The following is an 18,091-nucleotide window of genomic DNA, read 5'->3' as shown; positions in this document are numbered from 1 at the left end:
AAGACTGATCTAATCCAAACATGCATGAATAATTATTAATTACCAATTATTAATTATGATATGCAAATTCCCCACGGATTAGATCGGCCCATGAGTCTTTACACTGACGAAGCCCTTTGCACCCTGAAGGAATATCTTAGAGGAATGTCCTTCTCCGAGAGTATGCCACCTTGATCGAAAGAGTGAGGAGAGACAGAACAAGGGCTTCAGGGATTAATTACAGAGGTCTTGAGTTATAGGACGGCTACTGTTTCATTTGCAGTTATTACACTGGAGGATTGTTTGCAGAAACAGCAAGTTTATTAAGCACTACAAAGAACCAAAAGACAGGAGAACGAGAGGGTCTTCTTTCCAACCATGTGGCTTCTCTGGTTCACTGATGGTAAACAAGGAAAAAGCTATTGTACTGAGTACCAGTGGTGAGAATATTTTGAATGTTTTACTTGTTCAGATGACATTTTAGGGTGAAAATTATTATGTTGGTCATACTTCCAAAAAGTAGAATCTGTGATTGCGAATGCCAGTATCCACATACTCTACGATCGGCGGAAGTAATCCAGCATCCTTAGACCTTCACCGGAAATACCGCCGTGCATAGAGCCCATTGGGATTAGTATTTTGAATGAGATTTTGCTGTGGGTGAGGCTAAACACTAGTGATGTATGTCTCGAGACCGGTCTCGAGACCACTTTTACGTGGTCTCGGTCTTGTCACGGCCTTGACGGTCTTTGGTCTTGAGCTTGTCTTGGTCTCGGACCTCTTGGTCTTGTCTCGCTGTCTCAGACCGAGACAGTGGTCGGGGGATTTAGCAATACAATACTACAATATCAACGGCGATATCCGCAACGGATTGAAGCGCACGTCCGAGTGAAGACAAGTGCGGTGTGCGCGAGCCACACGAGAAAACACTGTATCCGCGCCACTGATCGCAGCGGCAACGAGCACTTTGATCACTTGATTTAAAAAAACACATTGGCCTATCATGTACAGTTTTTAAAGTATTAATATTTAGTAAAACACATATCAGTGACATGATGGGTTTTAACTTCATTCAGGAGATTTTGGGTAACTGCACAGCACAACTGACAGATGACATTGAGCGCACCCCCAAGGTGTGTGTGTGTGTGTGTGTGTGTGTGTGTGTGTGTGTGTGTGTGTGTGTGTGTGTGTGTGTGTGTGTGTGTGTGTGTGTGTGTGTGTGTGTGTGTGTGTGTGTGTGTGTGTGTGTGTGTGTGTGTGTGTGTGTGTGTGTGTGTGTGTGTGTGTGTGTGTGTGTGTGTGTGTGTGTGTGTGTGTGTGTGTGTGTGCGTGTGTGTGTAACCATAGCGACAAAACGGCCAACTTTCGGATCCTGCACTTACGCCGCCTTCACACTGGCAGTTGAAATCAGCTCCGATACGGCTCCGAAACGGCCGGAAGTCATTCATTTCCTATGGAGATTTGCCGACCGCATGCGAATGGGTCCGAAACGGGTCCGACAGAGTGTGGTGCGAAGAAAATCATGTCCGTTGGTCATCCGGATGCGTTAAAAAAATTGAACTCTTGCGAAAAGCTACGGACGGTTCCTATCCGACAATTCCAGCGGAAGTTAGCGTTGCTATGATACTGATAAACAAACCTGAATTCTTATCGTTATAAAATCATTATTTATTTTATTAAAAGTTAAGTTGTCATGTCATTTTTTTTTATTTTCATGATTTGCTAACGTTATTAGGGCAGTTAATACAATTAAATTGTAGGCAGACATCGAACTAAATGTGATATAGTGGTATAAATTATACCACTATATCACATTTTTTAGCCGACCTGACATGTCAATGTCCTGAGCAACTTTCCTCACGCAGCAGCCTTCCTATTAATATCTCTATAACCCTCATCAGAGAGATCATACAGAACTGACAGAATCAACCTTTCTAATCTCTCCGCCATTTTTGTTCTACCCGCTTCCGATGCTTTTCACTGTGTAGTACGACGTCCGTTGGGGGCGTATTGCGTATTACGGAGCTGATTTCAACTGCCAGTGTGAAGGCGGCGTTAAGCCTATAATTTCGTTTTTAATGTGTCTAATTACAACACATTATCAATCACAGTCCTTACCTTATATTATCAAACATCTCCAGTGAGGAATCTACATCTGTATGAACACAGGGAGAGAAAACCTGGACACACACCAGCAGTGTTATTCGAAGTATTTTTTAATGTTTCCCATCCTTTTAGTCTCATTAAAATGTCGTTGTTTTCAGTCACTGGACTGAAAACAGAGACAATTATAGAAACAATCACCTGAAAGGCACATAAAAAGTTATAGTGAGAGACTAACACACACACATACACACAGTGCACACACTCAAGAGGACATCAGGTTCTAATCACGGTGGTGTTTTAATCAAATCCACGACCTCTCTGCTAATCGCTGGTGACATTACAGTTCCAGATAAGTATGAGAGGAGCGTGCTGGCCTCCCCTCCTCGTTTCACTGTACGTTTCCCATTAACCCTCAGGTGAGGCTTTTATTAGGATTTAATCAGGCCTCTGTTTTCTGATCCTGGAGAGAAAGTATGTTAAAACAGTAGAGACGAGAGAGAGAATTAAAAGAGTGACTACAGTGCCTTTGCTCTCATTTTATTGAATTGGAACGTGTATGTTCTCTGTATTGCTACGCACTGGCAAAACAAGTTAATTGTTTTCATTTATATTTTGGAGCTTTTTGCCTTTTTACTATCCATCCAGCCATCCAACCAACCATCCATCCAATCTATCTATCTGAGAATTGAACCCATGTCCTTGGTGTTGCTAGTGCCGTACATGTACTTTGCCGGTTGAGCTGCTACAGGAATACAAACCTGTGAGATTATGTGAGCTCCACCTTCTAAAGAACACACCTTCAATCTGCTGCACTAAGGCTCCAATTAAATGTTTACTGTAAATCAATATAAATAAATAAAATCACTATTACTAGTACTGGCTCAGGAAAAGAACAGATGATAACAGAGGTCCAAATAAAACACAAGAAGCAGATCTGTAAATACTCAGGTTTGCTAATAGCATTCAAGGTCATTATTCAGACTGATTCTCCTGCAAATTGAAAATTAGAGCCAAAAGAGGAAGGAAATAGGAGACACTAATCAATTTTAGGCTTTATCAGAGATGAGACACAGTAGGGGAGGGGGTTTGTGCTCTATCTACCAGGCAAGATGCCCAGTGTGTGTGAGGTGTGGGGTGAATGTGTGATTTAGATGTGCACCGATCGACTGGCCAGGGACAGGAATCGGAAGATTTTCCTCATGATCAGCCCGGACCTGTCAGTCTCACGACTTTCCGATTCCGTGCTGGCCCGTTTTGTGTCCAGCGGCACAGGCAAAAACATCAGCTGCGCGGTCTCGCTATCTTCTCTCCGATGGTGAATTGACACACACCTGCCTCCTCTCACTTACACGTCTAATTCGCTCTGGTTAAATAGAGCTTGTATTGAGCATAATTTTACTAATTCCCGCAGATTTAGTAGATTTAGTAAAAAATTCGTAAATTGCTATTACAATTTGGTTTAAACTTTGTATTATATAGCAATTCTTAAAAAAATTACCAGCTAACTGCAAGTAAATCTGTTTTATTTACCCACCATAGCCCCTTTTTACTTTTATGTGATGCTTGACGAGTGTAAATGTTAGACACTGGTTATATGGATTGTGTGTCTGTGTGTGTTCATGTGTGATTTGGTCAGTCTCTTCTGTGTGACATCTGGTACTAAGGGTTCATACAAGAGGTGAAGGATGCAGACAGCTGTAGAGGATTGTTTCAACCTGAAGCCCTTTGTGCCAAGCCACAGAATAGGTATTTTATTCTTGTCAGCCTCAGGGCATCAGATCAGAAGGCCACATCGCACACACACACTCAAACACACAGAGAATATCTTTTTTTTTTTTGATGATGACATCTGACACTAGTGTAACTCAGCAGAGAGGGGTTTTTTTGGCTTTGAGTGTCTGTGTGAAAGTGTGTGTGCATGTCTGATGCTCTGACTGAGAACATCACACTGTTTATGAATAGGCGAGATTGCATTCCACTTTTTCTTCCACACAAAGATAAGCACCCACTCTCAGAGAGCAAAACAGAGAGACAGAGACTTTTCTGTGCGGAAGGGCTTGAATGGACAGATGTTGTCTGGGCAGATTGACTTTAAATGTGTGTACATGTGTGTGTGTGTGTGCGTGCGTGTGTGTATGTGTATGCGTGTGTGTGTGTGTGTGTGTGTGTGTGTGTGTATGTGTGTGTGCGTGTGCGTGTGCGTGCGCGTGCGCGTGTGTGTGTGCGTGCGTGCGTGCGTGCGTGTGGAATTACAGTCCAGACGGCTAACAGACGGAGTGGAGCGGTGTTGTTTTACATTGTTCTATGGAAGGTCAAGGGGTCATAGTGCATCTCATAAAGATACACTACTGTTTTATAAAAAAATATCTAATATAATATATAAAGATTTGTGTTTTTTTTATCTTTTTTAATAGGAAGTTTCTTATGCTCACCAAGGCTGCAATTATTTGATAAATGCTCAATTAATATTTCTTATTATTATTAATGTTAAAAACAGTTTTGCTGTTTTATATTTTAGTTGAAAGTTTAACCTTGATGCAGTTTTTTCAGAATTATTTGATGAATAGAAAGTTCAAAAGAACAGCATTTAAAAAAAAAATAATAATAATCCCTTGTAACATTATAAATGTCTTTAATGCATCCTTGCTGATTGTTATTTTATTCTTTCTTTCTTTTTTGATGAAGTCTTGCTGACCTCAAACTTTTTTATGATTTTCTATATGCTATTGACTTCAACACAGACTGACATTAACTTGTTATAGAGAGTCAGCACTCAGCACTGATCTAGTAAGTTATCTACTTATCATTGTGCATCATTATCAGAAGCATACCGCAAACACTGTTACCAGTCCATTTTACTTACACAATTTCTGAGTGAAGCAGGATATTCAACAAGAAAAAATCCAGGACAGGACTTGATTAGATCATGAAAAGCTACATACCACAAGAAGTCAGGTATTGGGGTGGTGAAGGGGTGGTGAAAGGGTTGGTGAAGGGGTGGTGAAGGGGTGGTGAAGGGTTGGTGAAGGGGTGGTGAAGGGGTGGTGAAGGGGTGGTGAAGGGGTGGTGAAGGGGTGGTGAAGGGGTGGTGATGGCGCAGTGGATAAGACACATGCCTTTGGTGTGAGAGACCCGGGTTCGAACCACTGTGAGACACCAATGTGTCCCTGAGCAAGACACTTAACCCCTAGTTGCTCCAGAGGCGTGCGACCTCTGACATATATAGCAATTGTAAGTCGCTTTGGATAAAAGCGTCAGCTAAATGAATAAATGTTAAAATGTAAATATTGGAAGGGGTAAAGAGGGATTTATGACATTAAGGCATTTCAGAGGCTGAGGTTTGGATGTGTTTTGATAAAATATTACTACATTTTGCTTTGCATTGTGCACAAATTGAAGCCTCCTTTTCACTATGTCCAACAAATACAGTCTGGATGTCATTCATTTCGAATGGAGAGTAATACAGGAGAGGCATGGAGTTCTTGCGTATGGGAATTTTTTAGGTCACATGCGACCCAATGTGATGCATTGTAATCAAAACTATGAGCGTGAGGTGAGAATTACTAATTATTATTTCTGTAAAATGGGCAGAAATAATAATTTTTAGAATTTTTACATAATAATTTACATTGATTAGCCCTAGAAAACCTACTGTGCTTTTCGTTTGTGTGGATATATTCATACATTCATCATTCAATCAAAGGTAAACGGCTGCTTCACGACCGATTTAAAAACTTCTGTGCGACTGCCACTAGGGGGAAAAATGCGACAATCGTATTGTACGCTAATGTTGGAGATTGTGGAAAAGTGGCTTAAGCCATTTCATACACTTGTTTTTAGCCTTGGTCTGATCCAAGATGACTTACATGAGCAAATGACATCACCTCCTGCTGCTAGAGGCTCTGGATACAGTCTCCTCCTGGGGTCCCTTAAAGACAACCATCTTAATAGTACTGGCCTTACACACACATGCACATGTACGCTCCACCCTCGTTCTAATACAACCCATCTCTTGTTTTTAATTGGCTCTCATTATAAACCAAACTGCTGCTGTAGCTCAGCAAGTCTCCAGAAATGTTAGTTAATGGTGGAATGTGCTAGAAAGCCAGCAATTAGCCGCAGCTGACAGGCGAGAGAAGAGCCGTGCCGGCCGCTTTGATGACTCCCCTGTTCGGCCAAGATGACTGTTTGTTTAGGCTGCAGGGATCCAAAGGGACGGGCACTGTTTCATTTAACATAAAAAAAAACAGCCTAAAACAAAAAACAGGTTCCTTATAAACAGCCTCTGTGTTTTGGCAGACCTGCAGAAATAGGGATGATTAATTCACATGCCTGACAGTGCCGTGGGGTATTCAAATGAAAGATTTTTTTTTTTTTTTTTTTTTGGTGGAGCAGGGCTGTGGATAGTATCAGACTCTTTGTTTTTCATTGTCTGTTTGTTCTGCTTTCTTTTTTATTTCTCTTATGAAATATTTTTTTTGTTTACTTTTAAAAGTTTACATATATTTGTCGTTATTTTTATTTATTTTTTACAGATTTAAAGGTGATGTAAGCTGCTGATTATGCTCATTTCAACCACACACCCTCTCTGCAAAACCCCACCTCAAAAGACATGCAAAATGATTGACAGAAAGAGAGTGTGACTGTAATTGGCTATTGATTCTGATTGGCTTCTGATTAGCACAGTTAAATTGTAACGTGCTGATCTACCCTGCGGGATATAAGTTGCCATGCACTTGCTGCATGTCTCATAAAACGTTCAATGTGAACATCTGGGAGAAAGAGCAGACATATGGATAAATCTGAAAAAGCGTGACGACGCGAAAGAGAGCTCAATTCAGTCCGTCTTTCAGAAAGCCGAATTTCACACAGTACGAGTACTGAATTGAATTCTCTTTTGCATCTTTTCGCGCTTGAATGGACTAATACACAAAATTATGGCAAAAATATAAGTTTTGGCGAGTATTCACGTAAACAGTCGGTTATGTCTTAAACGTAAACATTTGGGAGAATATTGGATGTGAATCAGTGTTTTGGATTTGTGTATTCGCCTTAAAGTGACAGCAGTCTAATAAACCTGCTGCTGTCTGTCATTAATGTTAATCAAACAACAAAAGAAAAAGAGAATCACTCAATGCTCTTGACTGAATAACTTTAATAGCTTTAATCTTTATTTTTAATGTATGCAAATAAATATGTCTGCTTGGAAGACTGAAGAATGTTCAATGCAATTTTGTTATAAAGAATGCATATATCATTAATTGAAAAGAAGAACATGTTCTTGTTTATTTATGAGAAGTGGTTTTATTTAATTTTAAGATAAAGACATGTTATATGTCAAAGCAGTTAAATCTGTCTGTATTGGCTGTTCAAAAGAGTATATAATGAGTTTGGAAATTTTAGAGTAATGCTTAATGGATGCATTAAAATTTAACCAAACCCATTATATTTACTATAGATTTAGTCGACTAAAATCTTATGATATTTAGTTGACTAAAACTAGACTAAAACCGTTTAGATGACTAAAATGTGACAGGCTATGTCTCAAACTAAATCAAAGTTTGCTGTCAAACTTAACACTGTTTAATACTGTACACTACAGTCAATAGGAACACACTTCACCAATTCATTTTATTTATATTGTTTATTCTCTGTCTTTGCAGGTGAGCCCGCGCTAGCAAAGGAGAACAACTGCTTGAATGCAGCAAAGGCCTGCAACCTAAACGACACCTGTAAGAAATACCGTTCGGCTTACATAAGCCCCTGCACAAGCCGAGTCTCAACGGCTGAAGTCTGCAACAAACGGAAGTGCCACAAGGCCCTGCGACAGTTCTTCGACAAGGTGCCGCCCAAGCACAGCTACGGTATGCTCTTCTGCTCGTGTCCTCTAGGGGATCAGTCGGCCTGCTCTGAGCGCAGACGCCAGACCATCGTGCCAGCCTGTTCGTATGAGGACAAGGAAAGGCCCAACTGCCTGACACTGCAAGCATCATGCAAGACCAACTACATCTGCAGGTCTGAACTGGTTTACAAAAGGCAACTTAAAATGTTATTCTCCTGAGCATTTTCTTAATATTGTTAGGTTAATGAAGTTCTAATAAAATAATAAATCATTTACACTTTACTTCAGTGAAAGGTTAGATTTTTGTACATTTTTGGATGATCGATCAAAAGGATAAAACAATGCAGATTTATTTTCACAGCCTGCTTTGCTCATATTTACCAAGAGGAACAATAATTCTGAACACAAATACATATATAAAATAAAGTCTGCTTTTTGCTTAAATTGTTATAATAGTATATCATATTTTTTAATTATATTATTACATTACAAAACTGCAGAAAAGAGAAGCATTTTACTAGTAAAGTCCATACATCCACACTTCAAGGCAACACTTATCTTGTGTGTATTAACACATGGCAGTGCAAAATGAGCTATTTAGGGGTGCTAAGAAATGCCTCACTGAATCTGAGATCACAACATGCCATCTGTAATAACACATATTCACCACTAGGGACAGAAATGGCCATGAGCAGCTAAGCTGCATCTATTGGGAAATAAAGCGTTTATTAAGGTAAGGCAGGAGAGCACATTGCGAGGACAATCGAGGTGATTATTGAAGTCTAGCAATAAAAACTGCAGCCCTAAATCTGGTTTGTGCAGGAAGGAAGCAACCCCAGAGTCATCTAAGTGGCTTGTTAAGGATTCATTGACACAACGTGGATGTAGTTTTGCCAAGCAAACGTCTTTAGGCACAGAGAGAGCGACAGCTAATGACCCTGCTCAATCAGAAGAGCCACCGCTTGGCATTCTGGGGGCACACTCAGACACTTATACAAATAAATGGAATATATTTGCACTTGTGCTCCGGGTCTGTACAGTTCACATTCTCCATTCTGCTCGCTTTTGTTCTCATTATTTGTCTTTCTCTTTATATCCATCCTGTTTATGTACCCATGATCATTTTGATGCTAGCTGTACCAAGAGCTTCTGTGTAGTTGTGCAAAGATCCCACACTATTCCAACACCATGTGTCTTAGGACACACGGCACAGCACATTCATTTACACATTCCTTCTCCGTCCTTAACACTACGGCAGACTGCTGATAAGAGTCTTCCAACACAATTTATCAGCCAAGAACTGTGTGTTGTTTGCTTTACAAACACAGATTTGGCAACATATGTTTTATGTAATTTAATGAACAGTATTTAATTATAAAGTAATGTTGCTAGTACTCATTTTACCAGAATAGATGTCAAGAAAAGGTGATAACTATTCTATATAAAGTGTGTATTTGGTGTTTCAGGTCTCGTCTGGCTGATTTCTTCACTAACTGTCAGTCTGAGCCCCGCTCTCTCTCTGGTTGTCTGAAGGAGAACTACGCTGACTGCTTGCTGTCGTACTCTGGTCTCATTGGTGAGTCTGTCTTGTAACTTGGATAAACAAGTTCATACAAAACATCTGAGAAACAATGCATTTATAAATGTATCTTTCATGCTGTACAGCGTAAAAAAAATATTTTTAATTAAATTGCAAATATATATATATATATATATATATATATATATATATATATAATATATAACTTTATCTGAGGTATGTTTTTAAGAGATAATCCATGGGTAACTACCCAATAAACCGTTTTAATGCAACGTGAAGTGGAGCCTGCGGAATGCGTTCAAATCGTTTAATGCACAGCTAGACATGAATTATTCCGCTTATACCATGGTCATTTGCCCGTTTTGACAAGCTAAAGCTTTCATTAATGTTTGATTTAATTACTTCAAAAACAGCAATGTTACTTCCTCCTTGCAGAGTAATATAATGTAGCGATTCAGTAGCGATTAATTAATTATTTAGTAAGTTAATTTATTAATAAAAGTCTCTAGGGCAGCATTGACAACATGTTTCTGTTCTCCTGTTTCTGTGTGTGCGAGTGACATGTGTGCTTCCATGAAAGCAGCGCATTAATATAGAACAGTGATTAAACTGACTTGGAACTACCTGTGCAGTAAACAGTTTTATTACACATCTTCTAGCCAATCAGAATCGAGTATTCAGACAGACCATGATATATGATCATTAACTAATACTGGTTGACTGCTAGTTCTCTTCATACAGTCCACTGAGATACTTATAGAGAAAGCCTATGTGAAAACGTGTTTGTTCTCTTGTTCTTTATGTTTTGCTTGTGCTGAAAGTCCTCCGAATGTCATGTGTGCAGCACTACACAGAAACAGCAGCTGGACACACGGGGATACAGCAGTGCAGCTATTAATCTGTGATTAGCTCATGTTGTTGTTCTACCAGTGGGAGACTGTTTCACTTTGTGGGCTAACAGTGTCACATCCCCACAGTATAGTTTTTATGAGGCACACTGCACCAAAATTATTATTTTTTAAGAAAGCTCAGTGAGAACAAGACAACGGCTAATCTAAGATGACAAGGCACACGTCAAGCATATATTTAGCTTAAAAATTCGAAACTGATGCTTTCATTTTTAAAATACATTATTCCTAAAGAATGTTGGAACATGTATTCTTTTGTTATCCAGGTACGGTGATGACCCCAAATTATCTGCGTTCACCCAAGATCAGCGTGTCTCCATTCTGCGACTGCAGCAACAGCGGCAACAGCAAAGAGGAATGCGACAGATTCACAGAGTTCTTCACTGACAACACTTGCCTGCGTGAGTTACTGCTCTGGCCCCGACTCTCCCTGCTTCTATCTAAAGTAAAATCTGAGGCACACTTGCTGATTTACATGTAGAGTTTGTGTTAGGGCTGGGCCATATAGCTTAAAAAATAGATCTCTTTTTTACATTTTCAGTCTTTTGATGAGATCTAAACATTTTGAATTTGTTTTGCTGCAAAACCAAATCAAAATGTTTAGGGCCCAATTAAATGAAAACAGTAAAAGTTATTCTCTATATCAGTCAGCACGGTTTCTGAACTACCTACAATGCCTCAATTCGCCTTTGGCTAAGCCCCGCCCCCCTTAGTTACTGTTGCTACGTCCGACAAACAAACTTCATCTGGGCTCTGGTATCAACATGGCTTATGCTGTGACAGCTCTTCCTGCTGAAATTTTATCAAACTTTTATAAAGCAGCAAATAAAGTGTCCGATAGAAGTAGGCAAAAGGGGCTACAATATACGTTCGAAGGCTATATTCACGACATACAGGTGAAACGCAAGGAACAACAAGGCATCCAAATAGAGGCAAAAGCATACCGGTCACAGTCAAAAAATGAACCACCGCATATCCTACTAATCAAGACAAAGGCTGGGACTAACAATATCAAGGAGCAACACTGTTCATGCAAGCTGGGTAGGTCTCTATTCACTTCTATAATCGTTATTACAAAGCAAACGAACTACGTGAGTATAACGTTGTATTTATTAGAAGCGTGTGCTAGATGACACTTGTCAGGATTTGACTTCGGTTTTGGGAAGGTTAAAAAACGGACAACCCCCTCCAACCTCTCTGGGAAACGTGTATCTGTGTTACAAATGCCCCAGACACAACGTTTAGCATATTTTTGATAAAACTACGACGGTAATAGCCTGCCGAGACCAAAAATAAGAGACGCCTGTGTTAAAGTCAATGGAGCGCTGTGAAAAAGTGTCGGACCTCTATGGGAGCTCGTTCTTGGCTGCGCTGTGATTGGTCAATCTACATTCTAGGGTGTGGCTTAGCCAAAGGCGAATTGTAGTCTTAAGTATTTTTTCTTCCAGGCATGTACACTTTACAATATTCCTCATCTAAATAATTCCTGCCTAATGCATACACAAAAAAAGGGGGCGAGGCCTGGATTGCATTAGTAGTGTGTTTCCTTTTTTCACTTTTCCCAGTATTTAAAATGTATTTTTTAACACTATTCCTCAGCAATATACAACCACAACTTTTTGTTGTGTTCTCATCATTTTTCTAACGACTGCTCTCTGAACCATGCAGTTCAATGCAGGTCATAGGTTATAAATGACAAAGTTAACGTCACATCTGAAATGTAAGAGAGGTATAAAAGAAAGCATTACCACTGTGAAATGTCCTGCACAAGTCTTGCTTACGAAGGTGGTTCATGTTGATCAGTTCATGTTCTTCTTGATCGGACTTTGGCTCGAACTGATACAGCAAAACCAACGCCATAGCATAGTTACAGTAGTGTTTGTTTGCAGCGCCCCAGGAAGCCTCTGGTGCTGGACCTTTGGCGGTTATCAAGAGCCGTTATATTTCCAACACATGCTCTAGTCTAGACAAATCACAACAGACTGGGGCCGGCTGACCAATCAGCAAAGACTGGATTTTTTGGTAGGCAGGTTTTAAAGAAACCAAAACTAAAACAGAATGTTCAGACAGAGGGTGAAATCAGTTGCTGCAACAATTAAATTATAAATAGAGTCTGTTGAACATCAAATTTTGTAAACGTATTCTAGTAGACCCCACAAACAAAATTATGAACCTGTAAATGTGCATAATAGGACCCCTTTAAACAATTTGCAAAGTTTTCACTTAGGAACACTAGAATCATTTTCAAGTCAAAACTTTATTTATATAATAATTTGTTTTTACTAAAACATTTTAAAGCATGTAAATAGCCACAAAGGGAGAGTTTAATTACATTTTTTTGAGTGATGATGCCAAACTAATCTTTAAATCAGAGTTTGGAATCGCTTCATTGAAATGAGCCGTTTGAAATGATTAAACTTACCAACTCTAATTGCATTTTTCCAACTGAAGTTTAAACAAAAGACAGTATTAAAACATTGCTTATTTAATAATCTCATACTTGAGCTGTGAAAGTACTGTAGTAGAATGACAGGCTCTTTTGGAAAGTAAGGCCAAATAAAAAGTGACTGCTTCATTTATATGTAAGCTCTATTATTTGTAAGACATTGACCAAGCAAATAAAAACACCTTGGGTGTGCGTTATTTTTCAAATAGTTTAACGGCCCAAAGGCAATTAGGCTATTAGCTTATACAACGTTTAATACTCAATACATTGTTCAGATATTTTATTTCAAAATAAATTTCTTAAGCATCTCATCCCAAGCTTCCATTTCTAATTTCAAAACATAATTTAAGAGCCGATAACAGAGGCTTGATATGCAGATAGAGATTGATAGATTGCTTGATTGGTCTCAACAAAGTTCGGTGTTACTCCTCGATACTGAGAAATGGCATGTAGTTTTGCAGATGCGAAACTATATTATTAATAAAATTGCAAGGCAGTACTGACAAGAAGTTTCTGTGTGTGAATGTTTCCGTCTGTGTGTCTGTACTGTGTGTGCATTTATGAAAGAGAGAGCGGAAGAGAGCAAGGTTTTCATAGATAATGAAATCCAATTTCATGAGGAAAACATGGAATTAATTTTTCCTTTTTATCATATTTTTTTACTTTGCTTGGTCAATGTCTTTGTAGGGTTTTTTGGTTCATTTGCTGTTGTAGGCTGTAAGGACCTTCGAAATAACTGAAATCATTTGGCGAAGTGATAAGGAACTGTAATGCGGTCAAGACCTGCCTGGAACTACTTATCTGTGCATTTAATGGGGGGGGAAAATGCACATCTTAGAACGTTCATCAATCAATCAGAATCAAGCATTTAACAGTCCCGTAGTATAATACATAAAATAGGCACGTCAATCTGAGCTTCAAACAACACTCCTCATATCTTCTGTTTTTTTCTGTCTTGTTTTCTCTCCATTATACTCTTGTGCGTCCATCCATGCCATCTCTCTCCTAACTGTCCATTTGTCTCATTCTCCCTTTGCTCTGTCCATCTCTTCAGATTCCAGCAAGTTGTTTTTCAAGGCTTTTAGCTGTCCGGCTGTCAGCCCGTTTTTACCTCTGCCTCTAAAAAGGCTCTTCCATCTTTCTTTTATGTGCACTTCTTTCTTTACCCTTTCTCCTGTACGTCTCTCGCTCGCTACACTTCCTTAACTGCACCAAGTGTTTCCTTTTGTTCCCATAAACTCTTAGTATGGCGTGAAAGAAAAAGTGGAAACAGCAAAGAGCGAGCTTTCAGGGAGGGCTTGTAGTACTGAAAGATCCATGAAGGGATCCGTTTAGAAAGCACTTGAACTAAGTTTTTTGTGCAGGACATCATTGAAATTAATTGAAATAATAATGGGCGAAGAAGGTCCTGTCAACCATCATACCCAGTCGAATTGTGATTTTTCTGATAAAAAATTTAGAGATTAGGGTCCAATTCTCACTATTAACTAACTTTTAACTACGACTTTTGCCTCAATAAGCTCCTAATTACTGCTTATTAATAGTTAGTAAGGTAGTTGTTAAGTTTAGGTATTGGGTAGGATTAAGCGATGTAGAGTAATGCATTAATATGTGCTTTATAAGTACTAATAAACAGCCAATATCCTAGTAATATGCATGCTAATAAGCAACTTGTTGATAGTGAGAATTGGACCCTAAACTAAAGTGTTACCACATCAATAATGATTATTATTATGATTATTATTATAACTACTACTAAATTAAAAATGTTAAAATTACTAAATAAAAACAAAATAATAACAAAAAGAAGGAATATTACTGTTGTATTATTTTACTAAAATTACAGAGCTGCGTTCTCACACTTGAAAAGCTCTTCATAGCTTCACTTGGTAAAATCACAGCCCTTGTGATTTGATAATCGCAAAGTAATCATGCTGTTCAAGTTGTAGTTTGTTACTTATATATTATATATATTTGATTTAAAGAATGGCTGTTTGTAGCTGGTAAAAATCCACCATTTTTGGTACCATTTAGCTGGTACCATTTAGCCACTGTGGATGGTGAGCAAAACTTCCCAACCTGATTGAGAGTCTACATGGAATATTTAAACTTTTAAAAATGCGCACAACAAACTGTTTCACATCAGGACCATTTACATTGAATGAAGCAGTGAAGGCAAAAAAGTGATTAAAAATAATGATAAATGTAGGAATTGGAAAACTTTCTCTAAACCATTTCAATAAAAACAGCAAATAGTTCAGATCTTCAAATCAGACTGTTTGGCATGTACCACCATAGGGCAGGGTGGATTCACTGTAGGAAGAGTGTATCTGTGAACAGTCTGAGCTTAATTTGGTTTGTTTCTTTTAGTGCTGAGGGCTTTGAGGGGATGTTGAAGGAGACTCTTCAGGAGGTTAAACTGGGTTAAACTGCATCTTTATTTTTCTTTCTTTCTTTCCCTCTCTCTTTCTCTTCTTCTCATTACCTCATTCTCTCGTGTCTCATTACCGGATTTCAGTGTTAAGGCATCCTGACAGTTCTGGGGGTTTGTTCCCAGCGCCGTCAGTATCTGGGTGTTTAGGAGGCTATGATGAAGCGCTTTGGCCTCACACCCTACACTCGCCCCTGAGCGTTATGCGTCTGTCTGCCCTTGGAACACGCTGTCCTCAGCACAGGATTGAGCAGAGCTAAGCTTCAGCAGAACAGATAGCTTGAGTAAAACTGAGATTGTTCAATAGTTTTAAAAAAATGGTTGGGAATATTAATTTCCACTCTAATATTCACCTTCACCTTTATACCATTGCTTTTTGAGTTTGCTGGCAATACTCAAACTGTTGTACAGCATTGGACCTTCCCAAAAACATACTGGCCCAATCTAAAAGACACATGGGGTCTGAAAATCTGAGATTCAAAATCTAATTTAAGTGTTTTAATTAAAGGAAGTCTTTTAAAGTCTTTTCGACAGCAGATTGGACGCAGAAGAGCCGCCCTGATGATAATTGACAGCTGACACGGCCTATCACAGGAACCTCAAAGCGAATAGGAGGCGTACAAGAGAGAGAGGGAAAAACAAAAACAAAAGCACAACAATAAACATGTATAGAACGTAACAGTGTGTGTGTGTGTGTGTGTGTGTGTGTGTGTGTGTGTGTGTATATATTATTTATTTATCTATTTTACACAAACACTTTCACATTGTTAATGTGTGTTGCAGAAAAAATAGCTTATTTTAAGCTGGTCTTCATTTAATCAGAAAAAAAAAACAGTAGCCTGATATTGCAGTACATTTTCCTTTCTTTGAAACATAAAACCTTGTGGATATAAAGGTCTCCAGACATCAGCTGGTGGAGTGTAGAGTGGATTCAAAGAACATGACTCATTGAGAGACACACATGAGAGGAAACTACACGATTCATCTGCTGAAGAAAATGTGTCAGGGCTCATAGACTCAAAACAACGATCAAAGCGCTCGGAGCCTTGTGGGTCTTTTCCAGTATTTCCTAGAGAGATAGAAAAAAAAACATCTAAAAATAGAAACAACAAATTCATCATGTGTTTGTTCAAACTATTTACATTTGAGTATGATAAAATTAGAAGAGGAGATGAAAAAGAAACATTAAGAGGTAGCGTAGCGACAGAAAGAACTTAACACTATGAGAGAGGGCGGACATTTCTGATAAAGAACAACACAACAACTACGCACATACTGTAACAAACATACAAGGGTTTTTCTTAAAAACTCTTCACAGACTAGTGTGCTGCCTGTACTGTTTAAGTGGAGATGGCAAAGAGAGTAATGGGTTTGGGAATAACAAGGAGGCATTTTAATTGTTTATTAATAAACTATTGTTTTCTGAGTCAATGTTGACTACAAAGATGAAGTTGACGTTGCTGACTCGTCATCTCCACAGTATTGTGAACGCGCGCACCTATAGAGAGAAATAGACCTTTCATTACATATATGATTATTTGTTTTCTATTTGAATTGGTTTTGTTTAAACGTTGATATTTCAAGCTTTCTATATGCCTATTTCTCATGTCTGTGAAGCAAGTAGCCTATACGCTAAGTTACTTTTTATTTTACTTTAATTTTATTTATGGGGGGTCCCGTCTTTAAATGAGGGGGCAATATATATATATATATATATATAGCCAGAATTGTATGTACACAGGCCTATTCTGGTGGGTGCGGTGATGCAGTGGCGACTTAACATGTAAGGGTGGCGCTGCCAATAAAGCACCTAAAAGCTGTCACAAAGAACCGGCAAAAGTAATGATTATGAATATGTAAAATATAGCAAGGAGATATTTTAATTGTTTATTAATAAACAAGTGTTTTCTTTGTCGTCTAAGATCAAGTTGACGATGCTGAGTGACTCGCGATCTTCAGTAGTGAAGGCGCCAGAGAGAAATGCACATTTCATAAGGATTACATAAGCAGAGAGCAGTCTGTAGTCTGTTTTCTTTCGTTTTGAATTGTTCTGTTTAAAAGTAGACATGTGAGGCAAGTAGGCTACCTCAATGCTGAGTTTCGGTTCATTTATGAGACTAGCTCCAGTTCACGCGCCGGCACCTCCGTTTCTATCGTCTGCTATATTTACTTCTTATTTATTAAATCCAGTTAAATACATTGATTAAAATTAAGATACAATTAATACAAAACGAAATTCAGGTTAAAGAAAGGTTTTGTGCTTTCTGTTTGATGTCTCTGTGAAAGTTTTAAAGCATATTTTAGTGCCGCTTTCAGAGCGCTCACGTCCGTAACGGAGAGAACACGTCCGTAACATTGTTTTTTCCTCATAAATGCGAACACGAAAAATAAAATAAAATAAAATATTTTATGTACTGTGGAGACTGAGAGGAAACCCTTCTGGTGGGTAGTATTACTTTGGTTTGGTATCGATGCAATTTGGTCAGTGCCTAAAAACTATCGAACTCGATACCCAGCCCTACCTGTCAGCGATCCATATAATGAGGCGGCAGATCCTAGTTCTGGGAAAAGACCTTTGCCTTGCCAGTATTGAGAATCGAACCCGCAACCTTCAGGTTACCAGTCTGACTCGCTAACCATTTGGCCACGAGTTTAGGCAAATACAAGTCATTTCCAGTCTGACACAGGCAGTCAAAGCAAACAGCACATTATCTAAGTTAATAGCTCAGGTTTAATAGTTAGTGATGACTGTCCTTGAAGTCACTCTGTCATATATTGAATGGCACACAATCCTGCTCCTTCTGTTAGATCAATGATTATAAATCTCAGAGAAAGAGAG

The 18,091-nt window shown here is 38.8% G+C and overlaps 1 protein-coding gene across 2 annotated transcripts in view; it reads left to right on the top strand.

Annotated features, from left to right (window-relative positions):
* gfra1a (gdnf family receptor alpha 1a) overlaps nt 1–18,091 on the top strand; it is a 100,718-nt gene that overhangs the window by 76,528 nt on the left and 6,099 nt on the right. For both annotated transcript variants that reach the window (XM_056265505.1, XM_056265506.1), the window contains 3 exons: nt 7,749–8,100; nt 9,394–9,503; nt 10,642–10,776. In XM_056265505.1, the coding sequence (XP_056121480.1) occupies nt 7,749–8,100; nt 9,394–9,503; nt 10,642–10,776 (597 nt within the window). The remainder of the gene's footprint in view (nt 1–7,748; nt 8,101–9,393; nt 9,504–10,641; nt 10,777–18,091) is intronic.

Source organism: Rhinichthys klamathensis, unplaced genomic scaffold (genome assembly GCF_029890125.1).
Source record: "Rhinichthys klamathensis goyatoka isolate OS25496 unplaced genomic scaffold, OSU_Roscu_1.1 h1tg000235l_1, whole genome shotgun sequence".
Classification (NCBI taxonomy): Eukaryota; Metazoa; Chordata; class Actinopteri; order Cypriniformes; family Leuciscidae; genus Rhinichthys; species Rhinichthys klamathensis.
Note: the sequence above shows the minus strand (reverse complement) of the source record. Positions and strands in the feature narration are given on the sequence as shown.